The sequence below is a fragment of the Quercus suber genome, unplaced genomic scaffold (assembly GCF_002906115.3).
Source record: "Quercus suber isolate HL8 unplaced genomic scaffold, Cork oak 2.0 scaffold_347, whole genome shotgun sequence".
Taxonomy (NCBI): Eukaryota; Viridiplantae; Streptophyta; class Magnoliopsida; order Fagales; family Fagaceae; genus Quercus; species Quercus suber.
Window position 1 is genome coordinate 753,891 of NW_027069799.1, and position 18,432 is coordinate 772,322.

The window sequence follows — 18,432 nt, forward strand, 5'->3', positions numbered from 1 at the left end:
AACCTTACTCAATAAAATAAACATAATTACATATTTTGAAAATTTAACCATTGAATTGCATGTTCTTTACGCTTTTAATACACATGTCAAATTTTGTGTCAATCATATATTATTTATTATATGATCTATAAGTTTATATTTTATACGTAATTTTAAATTACAAAAACTTATAATTTAAACAACTTATTGATGACATAACTATTGAACATTAATTTTCTAGAAATTTTGCAAGTATGGAGGATATGGGAAGAAGATGTAATCAAATAGTGGATTTATCAAAATGCACTTCCAATAAAAAAAATATTGAGCCTACAACTAATTTTGTAGCTAAATTTTATCCTATTTGTAACTTTAAAAATAAAACTAAAATTTATATATTTTAAAAGAGATGATGTGAGAAAATGCACGCTTTAAGAAATATAGCTAAAAATATTAAAATAAGGCAAGGAAAAAAGACTAAGCTTTTATTTTTCTATATTCAATTGATTACGTGGTTGAATTTTTAGGCTCCATTTTGGTTAGTAATTTATACTATTAAATAAAAAGATATTGAGTAAGGTTGTAACTTAAGCTTACAACCAATTTTTTAGTTAAACTTTATTATGTTTGTAACTTTAAAAATAAAACTAAAATTTATATATTTTAAAAGAGATGATGTGAGAAAATGCACGCTTTCATAAATATAGCTAAACATATTAAAATAAGGCAAGGAAAAAAGACTAAGCTTTTATTTTCTATATTCAATTGATTACTGGTTGAATTTTTTGGCTTCATTTTGGTTAGTAATCTATACTATTTATAACATGATTTTTTTTCTTTGGACTGAATTTTTATGTGGTTTAGAAATACCCCTTAAATCTTAGGTTCAATATGGGAAAAACTTAAGGACAACCCAGTAAACATATATCTCCAATTTCACTTAAAATGACTACATAATAGTACACTTTTCTGCTAATTCATGTCTTTCAAAACAAACTTATCCAATTTTTTTTTTTTAAAAGAAAAATTATGACATTAGACTAAAAAAAAAAAAAGCCTCATCGCATGCGCAAAGTGCCTGTGATGAGGCTAGTAGTATATGCTACAGCATGCCCTTTGTCACTAAAATAGATAATTAAGATGTTAGTTATTAGTTGGGCATGTTAGCGTGTGCTTAGAAGTTAGTATTAGTTTATTTTATAAATTATAAAATATTAATTTGTTTTTGGTTAATTATTATTAATGTTGATATTAGATCAAGTACAGTATCTATTGATTTAATATTTTATAAATCGGTATTATTGTGCACTTTTGGTGCGGTGATCACTCTACAAGTATAAATGCTTGTGAGGTGTAGGGATAAGGATCGGAGTTCAAGTATCAGGAGAGCGTTTCACCCACATACACACTTATGGTCCGTTTGGATTGAGGGAGAGAAAGAGTAAAATAGAGTAAATTTAACACAAAATTAACTTATTTTTTACCAACTCTTCTTTACTCTTCTTCACTCCACCCCTTTCCTCTCTCTATTTAAAGAGACTATTGGATTAGGTAAGAATTGAAATTTTATATTTTTTTTTTTTTTAAAATTTATAAACCGGTGAACGCTGAACCTAGGACGGGGTTTACTAATTATGGAGACAAGTGCGAGAGAGGAAGTGGAGAAGTGACTTTTTTACCTTCTTGTTAGGTGAAGCAGAAGGAGAGAAGAACTCAGTCACCACTTAGCACTTATTAGTTATTACCACTCTCACTACCACCTACCACATTTACACACTGATCGAGCTTTGGATAATACAAGTAGTTGCTAACTGCTCTCTGCCTCAGCCGGATCGGTTTTAAAACTTTGAAAAGCAAAATAGGCAACAGTCTTTATTATTATACACACTCCCGCAAAACCAAAAGGTGTGTGATATATGAATATGAATCTGTGAAAGAGAGAGATTGAAAATGGTGAGCGAGTTCGAGACCGAAAGCGAGTTGAGTGGGTTCGAGGAAGGTGTATTGGAGACACTGAAGAGGTGCGAGCAGCGTAATGAGACCACTCTCGTTTCTGCCATGGAAGTTGCCAAATGCTTAAGGTCTTGGAAAGTTCAGCTTCCCAGTCCTGAGTTAGGGCAACTCTTAGTCTCCCATCTTTGCTCTTCTTCTTCTTCTTCTTCTTCTTCTTCTTCACTCTGGAAATTCATCGAACAAGCTCTCTCTTCTCGCCTCCTCTACCCACTCCAACTCCTCTCTCTCCTCACTTCTAGGTATCTCATCGATTTCCACATCTTTTAAATTCACTTACCACTCATCAAATTGAAAATTATTTTAGGCACTGTTTCTATAGAGCGCAAGAGTTTGTTAAGAAATCATCATCATCATAATTTCTTGATTTTTTTTTTTTTTTTTTTTTTACCTTGACTTAGCAAGTGTATATGCATTTCAGAGTACTTCCAAATCGACGGTCTCAGCCCAAGGCGTATAGACTCTATCTTGAACTTCTGAGTCGATATGCATTTTTGTTCTATCCACTCAGTGAAGATGCCTGCAAAGACAAGTAAGTATCTTAATCTTGCTTTAATTCTTTATGCTTTGATTAGTTAGTAATTCTTACGGGATTTCATTACTTACTTTAGCTTTACAAATTGATATCTCACCAATCATGGAAAAAATAATTCACGCATTTATTTATTATGTTGCTGAAGTAGCACTATTGCACTAATTACATTCGTTGTCACGTCAATTTGTAAGCTTTTTGTAGTAGTAGTCTAGTAGTTTTAGCATTTTTCTATGGGTTTTCTTTCAACCCTTAACTGTCCCTGGTCATAACTTTTCTATGTTTCTTTCTTTGTTGTTGATGCTTCCTGAAATTAAGGAAAATGTAGGATTGCCCTTTCTGTACATTTGACACTTAGTTTATCCTTTTCAGGACCCATTTGTTATGAACAGAGAAATTTTTTAACCTTTACTACATGTAATTTTTTCCACAAGATTCCAATTTTCTATAATTTGTTCTCCACAATATGTGGATTTTATTATTGGATAAATACAGTTTAAATAGGCCCATGGTGATGAATGCATTTGCCAAGGAGCTCATAGCAATTCCAACTTCCTCCAAAATATTCAGTTTCCTTGGTTTAACCAGTTGTGTCCATAATGTGTATGAATGCATATGTTTCAATGATATAATAACACGCATGGTTGCAAACCAGTGGCATCTACGCATACAATAATTGGGAATGCAGCCATTTCCATTCTTTGTTGTTATTTTTTTTTTTCCATGCTGTGTGTCTAGACAATGGTTAAAATGCTTGCTACTGTACCGTAGTCTTGCTAGTACATCTCACCATCAATCAACCAACAAAGTTTTGAGTACATGCCTTGCTATCTTTCAGGATAATAAAATCCGTTGATGTTGCCCTTCAACTATCTCAGACATATAAAGTTCGTGTTCTGGAGGTTGGACATGCATTTGTGTTGTTCTTTTTCAGTATTGTCATTGGTTTGATTGATAGCACATTGGATGATTGGGGTTTGCGAATGACACCTATAGAGAGACCTAGTGTAGCAGTCAGAAGCACAGAGCACCTTGATATGGACATTGATTTTAGAGGAAGTCCTGATTTTAAAGGCAATGAACATCATGAACAGATGAGGAGGACGAATTCATTTATGGCCATAGAGGTGTTGGGAAAACTAACAGAGAGCAGAAAATCTATGGTTATACTCCGCCTTGTTCACTTGAACATGTATGTATGCCATTATTGTATTGTTTGCCTTCTTGTGAGCTCCCTTTGATGTTATTAGAATTATATCATGTATTTTCCCCCCAAATATTCAACTCTTTAAGTTGTACAGAAATTGTTTGCCTTGCAATGCTCTGGTAGTGCATATTTTAATCCACAATATTCCTATTATTTGCTGATCTTTGATCCGATTTTCCAAGTGGAATAATATTTAGAACTATATATATTTACTCCAGGCTAGGTAATATCTAAAAACTTTAGCATGTACTCAGGTTGAATTCCTCAGTTGATGGATATTGTTTCTGAATGGATTGTGTTTTCTGGACCACGTTTTTAAATTTTCGGTCTTAATAGAAATCTTGTATCCTGTACATTTCCTATTGCCTAAAGGCTTCATGAATAATGCATGAATTCAAAATTATTCAAGCTCAAATCAATTTTATTGATATAAAAAATATAGAGTTGCTCAAGTATATGGGGAGTATACAACTGGGGTCTATACAATCAATCACAAAAGATCACATAAATCGATCAAATCAGTAACAGAACATAGGGATGTTCCTTGAGGAGATTGTTTGATAATCGAAAATGAACTTCTTCTTTTATAATGGACTTCACTGAGATTTTGGTCTAACAGGTGTAACAGCATAATGCTTTTGTTGGAGGGAGTAGAAATGATTGATAGCTTAAACAATATCTAGCGAGTAACAAGTTAAGGGAGGCCAATAGCTGTTCTGTCACACTATTAAAAACAGATGAGGAGTAGAAAGGGCAGGAAACATATTTCTTTTCTACTTTTTCTATGTTATTTGCAGTTGTATACACAATTATTGGTCTATGAAATACATATGAAGCACTTTGTCTATGGGCATTGTAGAAAGGATAGAATATGATCGTAATCATTCTTCTTATACATAATTATTGGTCTATGTAATACGTTTTGAATTGTAAGGGATTTTTTGTTTAACTACATATGTGTATGATGCTATCCATCTGCTAATGATATTTGCAGTTGTATATGTGAATGATTGTGCACGCACACAAGCACAGACATAAATGTTCTTTTGTGTAAAACAATCTTCATGGAGAAGCTGATACGTATCATCCCTTTTGTCTTGTTTTCTTTTACTTAAAAGGCCTGAAAAGTTCAATGGCCTCCTGCAGAGGCTGCGCTTTCTTGAAGCCCATGAATTGGTATCCTCAAATTTTAATTCAGCCAACCAATTATTGGCAAAATTATCTGGCAACATACAAAGAGTTTTGGGCTTTGAATACCCGTTAAACAAGCGCCAACTCACTGGGATGCTTGTCAATATTGCATCATGTAAGCCATCGCCTTGCTTCAACTCTGAATTTGGCCGGTCTGCTTGTTGGGTTCCTTTTGATATTTACATGGAGAATGCAATGGATGGGAAACAACTCCTTATCAAATCTGCTGTTGATGTACTAGCAGGTTATTCTCTTCAAGAGTATACCTTGAAATTTTTTCAGATCAATTTCAATTGTGTATGTGCGCACATGTGCACACAGGCAGAAATCGCATTTAAAATTAAAGAGCATAATTTGTTTGATAAGTGCAAGGAATCAATTATAACCTACCTTTGATGGCCAAACTGCAGAGTCAATTAAGACACTTCAAGTATTTAACCAGGCAAGCTGGCAAGAAACCTTCCTGGCACTCTGGCTTTCAGCCCTTCGGCTTGTACAACGAGTTGAGACTAGTCCATGTTAACATTTCTTATCATGAAAAAACAAATACACTTATCTGATATTTGCTCTTTCTATGCTTTGTTACAGGAACGTGATCCTCCAGAAGGTCCAATTCCACATCTTGAGACCCGTCTTTGTGTCCTTTTGTCTATCGTCCCCTTGGCAATTGCTAATGTTTTGGAGGATGAGGCCAAATTCTCTCAAGCTACTGCTACTGGATATGTTGAGTCTGCATATGGACATAAAATGAATGGCAAGGCTCTTGCTTCAAGGAAAGACGGACTGATTTCCTCTCTCCAGGTTCTTGGACACTTTTCTAGCCTTTTATACCCTCCTGCATTAGTTGTCGATGCAGCTAATAGTGCAGCTAGAAAAGCAGCTAGCTTCATTTCTAGTGGCAAGAATGAAAGGAATATTGTAGTTGGAGGCAGTCATGTTGATACTTCTATAAGAGCAGGTATGTTTTTATTTTTGATAAATGACAATCTTATTGATGAAATAAGAATCCCAAGTACACGGGAAGTATTCAGGGGAACCAAAAAATAAAGCTCTCAAAGTACAAGAATCAAGCATATACAACAAAGAACACATAGAAAAAGATCCTAAAGCTAACAGCCAATCAAACAAAGTTTTGAAAAGAAAAGGCTTAAGCATTATGTTCCCTCCAAATGCACCACATCAAACAATGCGGGATGGCTTTCCAAATAGCTATATTCTGATGCTGCCCAAGCTGACCTTGCCAAGAAGCCAATAACTGCATGACACTGTCCTGCATAACCCAGTAAACTCCAAACAACCCAAACTCCATAGACCATAACTCTATAGCTATGGGACAGTGAAAGAGTAAATTGTCCACAATCTCCCTACTATATTTACACATATAGCAACAGTCAATCACAACCAAGCTTCTCCTTCGCAGATTATCTATCATCAAGATTTTGCTCAAAGCTGCAGTCCATGTGAAGAAAGCAACTTTAGGCGTCCAAATGCTTCTTTAGAGAAAAGACATATCAGCCACATAAATCAAAGAGCGATGATACCTGCTGACCTCAAATACCAGTCTTTTAGCTGCCCTCCAACAGAACATATTCTTCCCATTCCTTCTCACAGGAGTAGAGCAGATTAAGTTCATAAAAATACCCCATTGGCTCCAACTCCCAATCCTGCATAGCCCTGACAAAATTTAAATTCCACTATAAGCACTGTTGCAGAATTTCATAAGATCCGCTACTGAAGCCTCTTTATACCGACTAAACCAAATAACACCGGAAACGCCTCCTTTAAGGATTTGTCCCTGCGCCACCTATCATGCCAAAATTTCACTCTAGATCCGTCACCCACCTCATACTGAATAAATTGTGGTAATGATGTCTACTCACATGTAACATATATCCAAAGACTCACTCCATATGGGCCCATCACCTCCTTGGTGCCCCACCCACCCCAAGCACTTCCATACATGACCCCCACTCAAAAATGTTCATCCACAGCCATTTCCTTAAAAAGGACGTAATTAAAGCATATCTGATTCCTGACACTTTTGAAGAGGTGTACAAATCTAAGTCCAATGTACTAGATGGAACTTGGACTCCTCTCCTAAACTGCCCCATAAAAAATATCTCTAAATCTTTTCAATACATTGGCCATAGAAGTAAGAATAGGGAATAAAGAAAGGAAATAAGTTGGCAAATTGGAGAGAGTGCTCTTAAATAATGTAACCCGTTACCCGACCTCCCCTTAGATAAATAAAGTCGCTTCCCACCTTCTAATCTCCTCTCCATTCTCAAATTCTCAATGATTGGGTTCCATTGCCTTTAAGAGCAGTGCTTTGGGGAAGCATATAATTCACTTGTAATCTCAAATTCTTATAACATGAGAGCAATACTTAATTCATACATTACATAAACATGGGTTTAGTTTACTGCCTAGTCACTTTGTCTACTGCTTTCTGTAATCTTTTTGCAATTTATTGTTTATGCTTTCAGGAGCCAACATGAGGCACCTCATAGTGGAAGCTTGCATTGCAAGAAATTTAATTGACACATCAGCATATTTTTGGCCTGGTTATGTGTCTGCATCAATAATCTCACTGTTAGATTCATTGCCAGTTGAAATATCCCCTTGGTCAACGTTTATGGAAGGAGCACCATTAAATGCTTCTCTAATAAATTCCCTTATAAAGACTCCTGCTTCAAGGTATAACAAAGTTTTTGTTTGTTAAACTCTAGTACTAGAAACTACTGGCATGAATAATTTTCTCCATTTCCCCTATTCTATTTTTTGATAAGTCCATTTCCCCAATTCTAGTTTAGCGGAGATAGAGAAATTATATTATATAGCTCTGAATGGGTCAGAGGAAGAGAAGTCAGCAGCGGCAAAGATTCTATGTGGTGCATCTGTCAGCCGTGGATGGAACATTCAGGTAGCATCACTAGTGATATTGGATCTTGGAAATTTTTGAAGTCCTCTTCTATTGTAGTCTCACCCAGAGGTGCTTTATGACTTTATAATTGATTATATATTTCATGATTTGTTTCCCATACTAATAGAGTTTGTACATAGTAAAATTATGGTTAAATGTCAAATTCATCATTTCCTAATAACTTAAACTTTTGAGATATTCTAAAATTTATTATGGTATCAAATTAGGTGGTCTTAGTTCAAACCCTATTCCACTCTATCTCCCATTTAAAAACTTAAAAATCCCATATGTTGGGCCCCATTTATTAAGGGGGACTTAGGCCCACAAGTGAGGGAGAGTATTAGAATTATAATTAAATGATTGGATTCACTATTTGGTCCATTTCCTAATAGCTTAAGCTTTTGGGACAATTGGTATTTTATTAGTACAAATTAAACAAGTATACCCATACTTGACTCCCTTATGCTTTTGAGTTAAAGCAACAAGAAAACTAGTTCTTAATACATTCAAACAAAATCTTTGCCTCAACCTTAGCTGAAACCATTTATACTCCAGGCAGTTTAAAACACCACATGCACAGCACAGCCCTTTCCTGGAATCAATATATGTCCTTTGAATTTTTGTCCTCCTTTTATGCTACTTGGAACTTACTTCTTTTTTACTTTGTACTCCCACCCCCCTTCTCTTTATTCTTGAAGAAAATGACTTTGTATCTACTTTTGAATCACTTGTTTTCTTGGCAGGAACATGTGGTGCACTTTGTGGTCAAGCTTCTTTCTCCCCCAGTTCCTCCTAGTTATACTGGACCAGGCAGCCACTTAATTGATTATATGTCCATGTTAAGTGCTCTTCTTTTTGGAGCTTCTACTATTGATACTGTTCATATACTTTCTTTGCATGGTATGGTAAGTACTTCTATTTTATATTTTATGGCTCTAGGTTGATGATCTGAGTTTTATATACATAGGCTCTTGATGTTATGGTCTCATATTGACTCACGACCTCACACGATTTGCTGTCATAATCCTGGTTCATAACAAGTGGGGCATTGCTACCTAGCCATAGGAATCATAACATTGAAGAAGTGTGTAGCATGAAAACCAGATAAAAAAGTGGTTTTCCTTAATCATTTTGATCGAATTACTGATATACAAAATGAAAAGTAAGAGATAAATATTACTGATGATATTATCCCCTTCATTTTTTTGAAGTTAAAGTTTCTTGCTGTGTTCATATAAAAATTATAATTTATTCCTTCATTAGCACATATGAGTTCCCATTTATTTTGTATATAATTATCAGATTTAGAAACAATATTTGTCACTTACTACTTTCATGTTTTGATGACCCGATTATTTTGCTTCAAGACTTGGGGTATAACTGTGGTTACTGTTTTGGCACAGTGTGGACTATTGAATCAATGCCTGTTATGCACACCATTAGATTCTTTTATTAATTGTTAGTGGCAATATCAATTATATGGTTCTATGTTGTGGCAAATACTCAAGTCTGTTTCTCTCTTTGATGCCTTAATCCCAACCACTCAGTGGATTTCTAAGGTTTGAGCCAATGAGCTCGGGTTCCAATGACACTTCCTCCTCCCATTATAAGCGGGAGGGTAAGGTTGTGGGTTTAAAGCCCATTGGTTGAGTGTATAAATTACCAATAAAAAAGGTGTTACCTCAACCATTACTCAGAACCCTCCTCCTATCTTTGTGCTTGGGACTGGCTATGTGAAAAATATTGAGTAGTTGTTTAATAAATATTAATGAACAATTTGGCAAAGATTTTGTATTTTCATTTACATTACACAACTTATTATTTGAGACCTTTGACTAGGGCGGGCCATTTTTATCCTTTGCACAATTAATTTCTTTCACTATTTGTCCACTCCTCCTCNATCTTCTCCAATACTCATCAAACTTCAGTATTTTGTCCATAACTATTTGATTTGAATGATGCTATTGTTAGTAAATTTTCTCTTTGGACCACTATTTGTTCAAAACATTTATTGCTTGGAAGTGTGGGTTAGCGGAACAAGTTTTGGTCAAAATGGTTATTTCTTTGGTTGGCTTGAGGGCCCACTTAAAATGAGCCATAATTTGAATATATTTAAAGCAAGGTCTTTAAATATATATTTTTTAATCTACTCTCTATGGTTATTCTGTTGGAGGACATACATTGTGTTGTTACTCCTAATTTTCTTGTCAGGTTTGTATCATTGACTATGACAAGTTGATACATGTATTCTGAATGTTTCTGTTCCTATAGGTCCCTGAAGTTGCAGCTTCATTAATGCCACTCTGTGAGGCCTTTGGGTCACAAAATTCCCCATCAAATAACAAATCAAGCAAGGCTGATGAGCCCTCAGTTTACATGGTTTTTTCTTTGGCGTTTCTGTTTCTTCTTCGTCTGTGGAAATTCTACAGGCCCCCTCTTGAGCAGTGCATTTCAGAGAGAGGAGGAGTAGTTCGAGGGGAGCTCACTTTGGAGTATCTTTTGTTATTGCGCAATAGCAGCATTGCCTCATGTCAGGTTGATACAAATAGCAATCAAAACGAGCCTGAGTCAGCATCAAGAAAGCCTATATATATTGATTCATATCCAAAATTACGAGCTTGGTATTGTCAAAACAAATCTTGTGTAGCTTCAACGCTTGCTGGCCTCTCTAGTGGAAATCCTGTTCATCAAGTTGCTAATAAGATCTTAAGTATGATATACTGGAAAATGACTAAAAGTGGGTCCTCGTCGGTTAACTCTTCAACGCCAAGCAGCAGCAATGCATCTGGCTCCCCTGCAAATACTGGAGAAGATGCTTACCAGAGACCTATGCTCCCTGCATGGGAGGTATTGGAAGCCATCCCTTTTGTTCTTGAGGCAATTCTAACTGCTTGTGCCCATGGAAGGCTTTCATCTCGGGATTTGACAACAGGTCAAGTGCTAGCTTGTCAGCTGAGGCTCACTTTTTTTTATTTTTGTTTCATTTCCCCCTTTTCCGTCCTTCTTGGGATTCTTGTTAATCCATCTTTCTAGTTTCTGAACATTTTTTCTGCTCCTGATATCCCCAAATATTAGATAATAATAATAGGTGCTCAAAAAAAAAACCTAAGGATCTTCCTATGCACGTTCCCTTCACCAGCATACCTCTTACTGACACTTGAATGTTTGCAGGCCTGAGAGACCTTGTCGATTTTTTGCCGGCATCTCTTGCTGCTATTATTAGTTACTTCTCTGCAGAAGTTACTCGCGGTATATGGAAACCAGTTCAAATGAATGGAAAAGATTGGCCCAGTCCAGCAGCAATTCTTCCCTCAGTTGAGTCTGAAATAAAAGCAATACTTGCTGCCGCAGGTGTTGATGTTCCAAGCTGTTCCAATGGTAGATTGCACCTCTTTATTTATATTTATATTTATTGTTATAAATGAATGTAATATTCTTGTTAATGAAGACTATTGGACTTAACAGCCTAAATTATGGTTTCTGCATTAAGTTGCTTAAGTTTTCTTGTGTGTTGTAGGGAATTCAAACTTGATACTTCCACTGCCGATGGCAGCTCTTGTCAGCTTAACTATTACTTTTAAACTTGACAAGAGTATGGAGTACATACACGCTGTAGCTGGGCTGGCCTTGGAGAACTGTGCATCAGGTTGCCATTGGCCAAGCATGCCTATAATTGGATCTCTATGGGCTCAAAAGGTCCGACGCTGGCATGACTTCATTGTTGTATCATGTTCTCGTTCTGTATTCAGACAGAACAAAGAAGCAGTTGCACAACTCCTGAGAAGCTGCTTCACCTCATTCCTAGGATCACTTGACGTATCAACTTCTTCATTGAGCAATCAAAGCAGTGTTAATGGTCTGTTGGGAAGCACCATCTCTGCCTGTGCCATTTGTCCTTCTATAGCACCTGGATTTCTATACCTTCGCTCTTGTCGGAATATACTCAATGTCCAATATGTAAATGATGTCATTGTAGGGCTTGTAGCAGAGTATGCTGGGGAATTAGCTGCCAGGTGGGCAAGCACGGACTCCCCTCGCTTGAAGTCTAATCAAGCATCATTATCCTTGGCCACTGCTAGGGCAAGGGAGGTGGCCGCACTAGGTGCAAGTCTGTTATGTGTAACGGGTGGGGTCCACCTGGTTCAGGAATTGTTCAGGGATACTATTCCAACCTGGCTGCTGTCTTCAAGAAAGAAGAGACTCCACAAGGTGAGCTCTGTGTCCCTAATAGTGGAGGGGTACGCCATGGCATATCTGTTGATTTTGTCAGGGGCAATTGTATGGGGTGTTGAGGCGAATCTGACATCATGGGAATTCTGTAAACGGGCTCGTATTGTTGGGATTCACATGGATTTTTTGGCAGGGGTATTGGAAGGGAACATCTCACTTGGGTGTGATCCTGCCACTTGGAAAGCTTATCTCTCTTGTTTAGTGGGTTTGATGGTGAGCTTCACTCCATCATGGATTCAAGAAGTGAAGCTAGAGACGTTGAGAAAATTGGCCAACGGATTGAGAGGGTGGCATGAATGTGAGCTGGCCCTTTCTCTGCTTGAAAGAGGTGGAACTGCAGCCATAGGATCGGTTGCTGAATTAGTGAACGTAATTAGCTGAGTTTCAAAGTAAGAATTGTAGGATTCGTTGAATGTAATCAGAGAGAGTTTGACAGTTTATGAATGTATTATACGGGGTCTACGATGAGAATTATACAAGACTAGCATAATTTTCTTTTTAAAATTTTTTCCTTCTATTGAATTAAAGGGCTACGTTTTAATGAAAAGATTAAAATTTCTTGCCATTAGTTTGCAACAAGGAAATTAAATCCAAGGATGGAAGCTCCAATATTTAGTTCAAAAGCTTATAAGGGGAGGAATAGAATGCACCATATTCTTCTTCTTCTTCTTTTTGAAATATAAATTTAAATGGTGCTATTTTTATTCCAAGGGGAAAAAAAAAAGTAACTTTTGAATGCTTTGGATTTGTAAGTATTTTTCAAAGTTTCAAAGAAGAGCAACATTTATTTTAATTGTTTTCAATGCCTCTATCTTGTTCTGAAGTTGTAATGTAATAAAACAGTATTAATCATATTTGTTATGATTTTTTTTTTTTTTTTTAATAAAGAAGTTCAAACTATTTTATTATTTTTGGATTCATTTAACATTTTTAGCAAAAAAACTGAGGGGGGAGGGAGCGTAGGCGAAGAAAGAAAGGGTAGTACAGAGACGGAGGGAGGGAGAGGGAGGGAGTAAAATTTGAAATCGCCTCGGGATTTGAGTAATACACTACTAAATACTAATACTATTTTAATTAATATTTAATTATTTTTATATATATATTTATTATTAGCTCATCTCTCTCTTCCTTTCTCTTCTCTTATCTTCTTTAAACACAATCACAAAAAAGTCTCATTTTCTTTTCTTTTATTACTCTCCTAAGACTCCGACTCCTAGAACTCTCTCCATCTCTCTCTCTCTCTCTCTTGTCATAACAAATGATAGATTTAGAGTTTAGAGATTACAACACTCACAGATCTCTCTCTCCTTTTCTTCTTCCTTTGATTTGATTCATAAGAGAGAGAGAGAGAGAGAGAGTTTGAGTTATGCAGTTTTAAGGCGGTGTTGTTTTTTAACTTTTTGAGTTTAGGGTTTGGAAAAAAATGGAAGGCGGCCCTGGGCATCGGTTATCGGCGCCGTGCTGGGGCAGAAGGGTAGTAGCGAATAACAAGAAGAGAGTGAGAGGAGGAGACGGGTGCATAAACAGCGTTAAGAAACTTCACCGCCGCGAGATTTCTTCGAACCGGAATCGCGCTTTTTCCATCACCAATGCTCAGGAGAGATTCCGCAACATGCGTTTGATGGAAGAGTACGACACTCACGATCCGAAGGGCCACAATTCCCCAGTCTTGCCTTTCTTGATGAAGAGAGCCAAAGTCATTGAGATTGTTGCTGCCCGTGACATTGTCTTTGCTTTAGCCCATTCTGGTGTCTGTGCTGCTTTCAGTAGAGGTATGCCCTTAAAAGCTCTGACTCTGTGTATTGTATTGTATTGCAATTTGCATTCAACCCCGTAATTGGGTTTTTATGTACTCTGCTAAACCCTAGAAATTGGATGGAATGCGCTTTGGCCCCCCTTTAATCTTTAACATTATTATTGTTGTTGGGCTTTTTTGTTTTTGGCTGCAGAGACAAACCAAAGGATATGTTTTTTGAATGTGTGTCATGATGAAGTCATTCGGAGTTTGTTTTACAATAAGAACAATGACTCCCTAATTACTGTCTCTGTTTACGCTTCTGACAACTTCAGTTCTTTGAAATGTAGATCCACAAGGATTGAGTATGTACCTCTTTTTCATTCTTCTTTCTTTTAACCCACCTTTTTTTTTTCTTTTTTGGGTGTTATGTTTCTTCCTCTTATTTGAATTTTCCTGCTTGCTAGATACATTCGGAGGGGAAAGCCGGATGCGGGTTTTCCTCTTTTCGAGTCTGAGTCTTTAAAGTGGCCTGGGTTTGTAGAGTTTGATGATGTTAATGGAAAGGTGCTAACCTACTCTGCACAAGATAGGTATGTTTTGAAACGTGCATGCTGCTCTAACTTGTGATGCTTAAATGTATATCTAATTATTGATTCTAACAGGCGTTTAATTAAATATTGTCAGTATATACAAGGTGTTTGACCTGAAAAACTATACAATGCTTTACTCTATTTCGGATAAACATGTACAAGAAATCAAGATCAGGTAATCTCTTTCTTACTATCTCCTCTTGAAACAGTTGTGCTACTTAGTGTGTGTGTGTATGCGCCTGGGAATTTGTCTTTTTACTCTATGAATTCTAAGATTCTATCAGCGTTGAAAATTCCTTTTGAAGCACATGTATGTGTTTAGGAAAGTGTGTGTGTGTGGGTCTTAGATTCTACTTTCTGTCATGCTGTTTATGTTTTCACCTTACCCCATCATGTCAATTTTGTTTGTACAGTCCTGGAATCATGTTATTGATTTTCAATAGAGCTAGCAGTCATGTTCCTCTTAAGATTCTATCAATAGAAGATGGCACAGTTCTCAAATCATTCAATCATCTACTTCATCGGAACAAGAAGGTGGACTTCATAGAACAATTCAATGAAAAGCTTCTTGTCAAGCAAGAAAATGAAAATCTTCAGATTCTTGATGTAAGTTATCCTTGTCCTTTTTTGGGGATTGCTTGCAGCCTTTGATTATTCTATCCCTTTTAAGTGTCAATTTCTTGAATGTAGGTTCGAAATGCCACGATGATGGAAGTTAGCAGAGCTGAGTTCATGACTCCTTCTGCATTTATCTTTCTTTATGAGAACCAGTTATTCCTGACATTCAGAGATCGAACTGTTGCTGTTTGGAACTTTCGTGGGGAGCTTGTGACTTCATTTGAGGATCCACTTTTATGGCATCCAGACTGCAACACAAATAACATATATATTACAAGTGACCAGGATCTTATTATATCTTACTGCAAGGCTGATTCCGATGAACAATGGATGGAAGGAAATGGTAATGCTCTAAAGGACTTACTTGAACCTGCCTCATTAGCCTGGTGGCTCCCAATTGTTATATTTGCGACCTAGCTGTTAGTTTTTTCCCCTAAAATAAGTATGAAAAGAAAATAATTGAAAAAAGAAATGAATGAGCATCTGAATACAAAAGCCATATAGAGAAGGGGGAAATGGCTTGCATATGGCTATGTTGAGGTCCATCCTGGTTCTAATTTATATTTGTTAGTTTTATTTATTTATTTATTTATAAATAGTGAAACTTTTATTGAAAACACAAATAAACCCAAGTACACTGGGGGTGTTCTATGGGAGTAATATAAAATTTATATTATTAGTTGGAGAACTATAATGCATTTAGCAAAACAATTTTGGCTCCTAAACTATACGTCAAAGTTTCAATTTCATCCTTGAACTATTTATTTCTGGTTAGAATCCTTTTGAACTATTGATTGTGTCAATTTAGTGTATGAAGATTTGAAAATGATTTGATGTTACCCTCACAACCCCTTCCACACCCCCCCCCCCCCCCAACAAAACACACACACGCACCCCCACACTTTTCTTTCAGAAATCAAGTGTTTTTGTGAAATTTCTTCCTAAATCGAGTGATTCAACCCTATGCTTAACTTTGATCTTTACTATGAGCAGTTTAGTTTGACAGCAAGTGGGACCAAAAGTAACACTACATTTTTTTTTAACTTCATTGACATACTTGATAGTTTACTAGTTTAGGGACAAAATTGAACTCTGACACATAATTCATGCATTAAAATAGTATTTCATTTCTTTGAATAAATCTTGTTAGTTATGTTAAAAAAAAAAAAAAAAAAAGAGAAGAAGAAGGTAATTTGGCCTTGTTCTATTTTTAATAATTTGATAGTTGCAATGGGGGATGGAGGATTTGAATCCTAGACGTCTCTGTTGGAAATACTAGGCAGTGACAGTTAAGTTACAAGGCTTTTGGCATTTGGCCATGTTCTTGGGCAACATGAGGCCCTAAACAATTTTTCTTGGTTACTAAATAAGGTTTAGAGATATACATGTTTGCTTTGCTTTGACTTGTAGGTCTACTGAACCCTGCTGTATTAACTTAATAGCTATTTCTACATATCAAAAAAAAAAAATTCCTGAGGTGTGCTTGTAGCACCCCATTTGATCTCATTGACAACTGTTTTCTGCTAGATTCATTGTTCTAAACCAACCACCCTGATTGAGTATGAATTATTTGTATGCCACTACGGCCTGTTGTGATCCATTCTATGTCTAGTGTTTTAGCTGGTCTATTATGATTAAAGTGGACGACAGAGCTGAACATTGGTTTTTGACTTTGTTACATATAGCAAGGGCATAGTAGTATAGCAAATTGATACATGAGGTAGCTCTTTAGAAATAAAATTCTTAACTAATAAAAAAAAGAGTAATTGCAAGTTGTGAATGTTTTCTAGAACTTTATTAATTCTTAGTTGAGCCTGTTTACTTTGTCCCACTTTTGTTTTCTTGATTAAGAACAATGATGGGCAGTTTTATCCCGTTTCTGCATTTGTCTCTTACTAAGAAAATGGATATAGCATCAAAGTTGTCGTCTGTTCATCACTATTTGTTGCTTTGTTCTCATTTCATGAGGAGAATATTTTAGGAGGGTTGAGTAATAATGTTTTCTTAATGTTTACTTTTTTGATGCAGCTGGGTCTATCAATATCAGCAACATCTTGACTGGGAAGTGCCTAGCTAAAATAAATGCCACCAACGGCAGTCCCAAGGGTGTTGAGTGTAGCACCAGTGCTGGCAGCTCAAAGAAGCAGGATTACTCCAAAGTGAGAAGCACAGTTGCAGAGGCTTTGGAAGACATTACTGCCCTTTTCTATGATGAAGAACGGAATGAGATATATACTGGTAACAGGCATGGTCTGGTTCATGTGTGGTCTAACTGAAAATAGATTGTTCTTTAGTTCGCCATGGGCACTAGAAGACTGTCGTCAGAGGATTGGCTTTTCTTTTGGCTAGCCCTGTTGCATATATCATGATGGGATAGCTTCAGTGCACTCTACGGTTTTTCATGAGGCTTTCAGAGTGATCTTGGATTGTATCATTTGTTGATCTGTGTAATTCTTATGTAATTTTGTAGATTTGCTTTTAGGGAAATATAGGCTGCCTGATTGAGATGCAAGGGTGACATGCCCATGCATTAGAAATCTAGCAAATTATGTGCGAATCTCTCTCTCTCTGAGTTAGATCCCAACAAGTCTGATTTTCTGTGTACTTTTTTAATGAACAATTAAACAGAATGAGTTTATATCACCATTACCAGGAGTGCAAATATAGTAGTAGCAGGATAATAGGATGGTATTACTGTGCTACCTTCTCCTACGAGAGATTGTCTTTAAAGTTTCACAATCTTCTGTTTGCCATGATGTACACGATTTCATTCAAGGAATTATATGAAAAAAAGCCACAATGGATGTTTCTTTAATGATGATAGATTTATATAGATATTTTCAAGATAAACTGATAATGTGAAGGATTGAAAAATTCACCTTCACATATGGTGCTCATATTTATAACTGTATAGCTGCAAATAAATTGTGTTGCTTGCAAGCCATTGGAGCTCAGCTTGATTGAGGGCTCGGCCTGTCTCAACTGGTTTATCAAGCTAGCTAGCTCTCACCCAGAAATGCATATCAAGTTATATTGATAACTTTGTAAGACAACTACGAAAGAAGTGTTTGGCTGTCACAAAGAACACATGAAAGTGTATACTCAGAACGGACATGAAATGAAAAAGGATAAATACACTTTGCCTATCTGTGGTTTGAATCTAATTCTATGTGCCCACCTGTGGTTTAAATTTTGACACTTTGCCCACCTGTGATTCTGACCATGAGTGTTTTGTAACCCACCTCAATGTTTTCCGTTACTCTAATACCAAATAAGTAAAAAACACATTCCAAAACGGATCAAAAGTCACTCTCACTCCCAAAACTCACTCACTCCCATCCAACTCAACGAAGATCCTACACAATGCAATGCGCTTCGCTTAAGACTCTAGACCGAGAATCATCTGGGCTTTGA

The 18,432-nt window shown here is 36.4% G+C and overlaps 2 protein-coding genes across 2 annotated transcripts; both read left to right on the top strand.

The window, feature by feature from the left end:
* The first annotated feature begins 1,607 nt into the window (after positions 1–1,607).
* LOC111984117 (mediator of RNA polymerase II transcription subunit 33A) lies at positions 1,608–12,576 on the top strand. The gene is made up of 12 exons (XM_024015739.2): positions 1,608–2,231; positions 2,411–2,521; positions 3,360–3,713; positions 4,847–5,163; positions 5,330–5,421; positions 5,508–5,877; positions 7,406–7,616; positions 7,728–7,842; positions 8,586–8,747; positions 10,114–10,774; positions 11,014–11,220; positions 11,360–12,576. The coding sequence occupies exons 1-12, from the start codon at positions 1,930–1,932 to the stop codon at positions 12,451–12,453; spliced, it is 3,996 nt and encodes a 1,331-aa protein (XP_023871507.1). The 5' UTR covers positions 1,608–1,929; the 3' UTR covers positions 12,454–12,576.
* A 631-nt stretch (positions 12,577–13,207) lies between these two features.
* On the top strand, positions 13,208–17,833 carry LOC111984118 (uncharacterized). Its single transcript, XM_024015740.2, has 7 exons — positions 13,208–13,844; positions 14,022–14,172; positions 14,275–14,400; positions 14,495–14,575; positions 14,814–15,006; positions 15,091–15,361; positions 17,047–17,833. Exons 1-7 carry the CDS (start codon positions 13,496–13,498, stop codon positions 17,292–17,294), a joined length of 1,419 nt encoding a protein of 472 aa, XP_023871508.2. The 5' UTR covers positions 13,208–13,495; the 3' UTR covers positions 17,295–17,833.
* The last annotated feature ends 599 nt before the right edge of the window (positions 17,834–18,432 follow it).

Bases quoted from the DNA above. Each gene is read 5' to 3' on its own strand.
- LOC111984118 (XM_024015740.2), top strand. From the start codon at position 13,496: ATGGAAGGCGGCCCTGGGCATCGGTTATCGGCGCCGTGCTGGGGCAGA. The intron at 13,845-14,021 runs GTATGCCCTTAA...TTTTGGCTGCAG, and splicing joins CTGTGCTGCTTTCAGTAGAG to AGACAAACCAAAGGATATGT. The intron at 14,576-14,813 runs GTAATCTCTTTC...TTGTTTGTACAG, and splicing joins GTACAAGAAATCAAGATCAG to TCCTGGAATCATGTTATTGA.
- LOC111984117 (XM_024015739.2), top strand. From the start codon at position 1,930: ATGGTGAGCGAGTTCGAGACCGAAAGCGAGTTGAGTGGGTTCGAGGAA. The intron at 2,232-2,410 runs GTATCTCATCGA...TATGCATTTCAG, and splicing joins CTCTCTCTCCTCACTTCTAG to AGTACTTCCAAATCGACGGT. The intron at 7,843-8,585 runs GTAGCATCACTA...TTTTCTTGGCAG, and splicing joins GCCGTGGATGGAACATTCAG to GAACATGTGGTGCACTTTGT.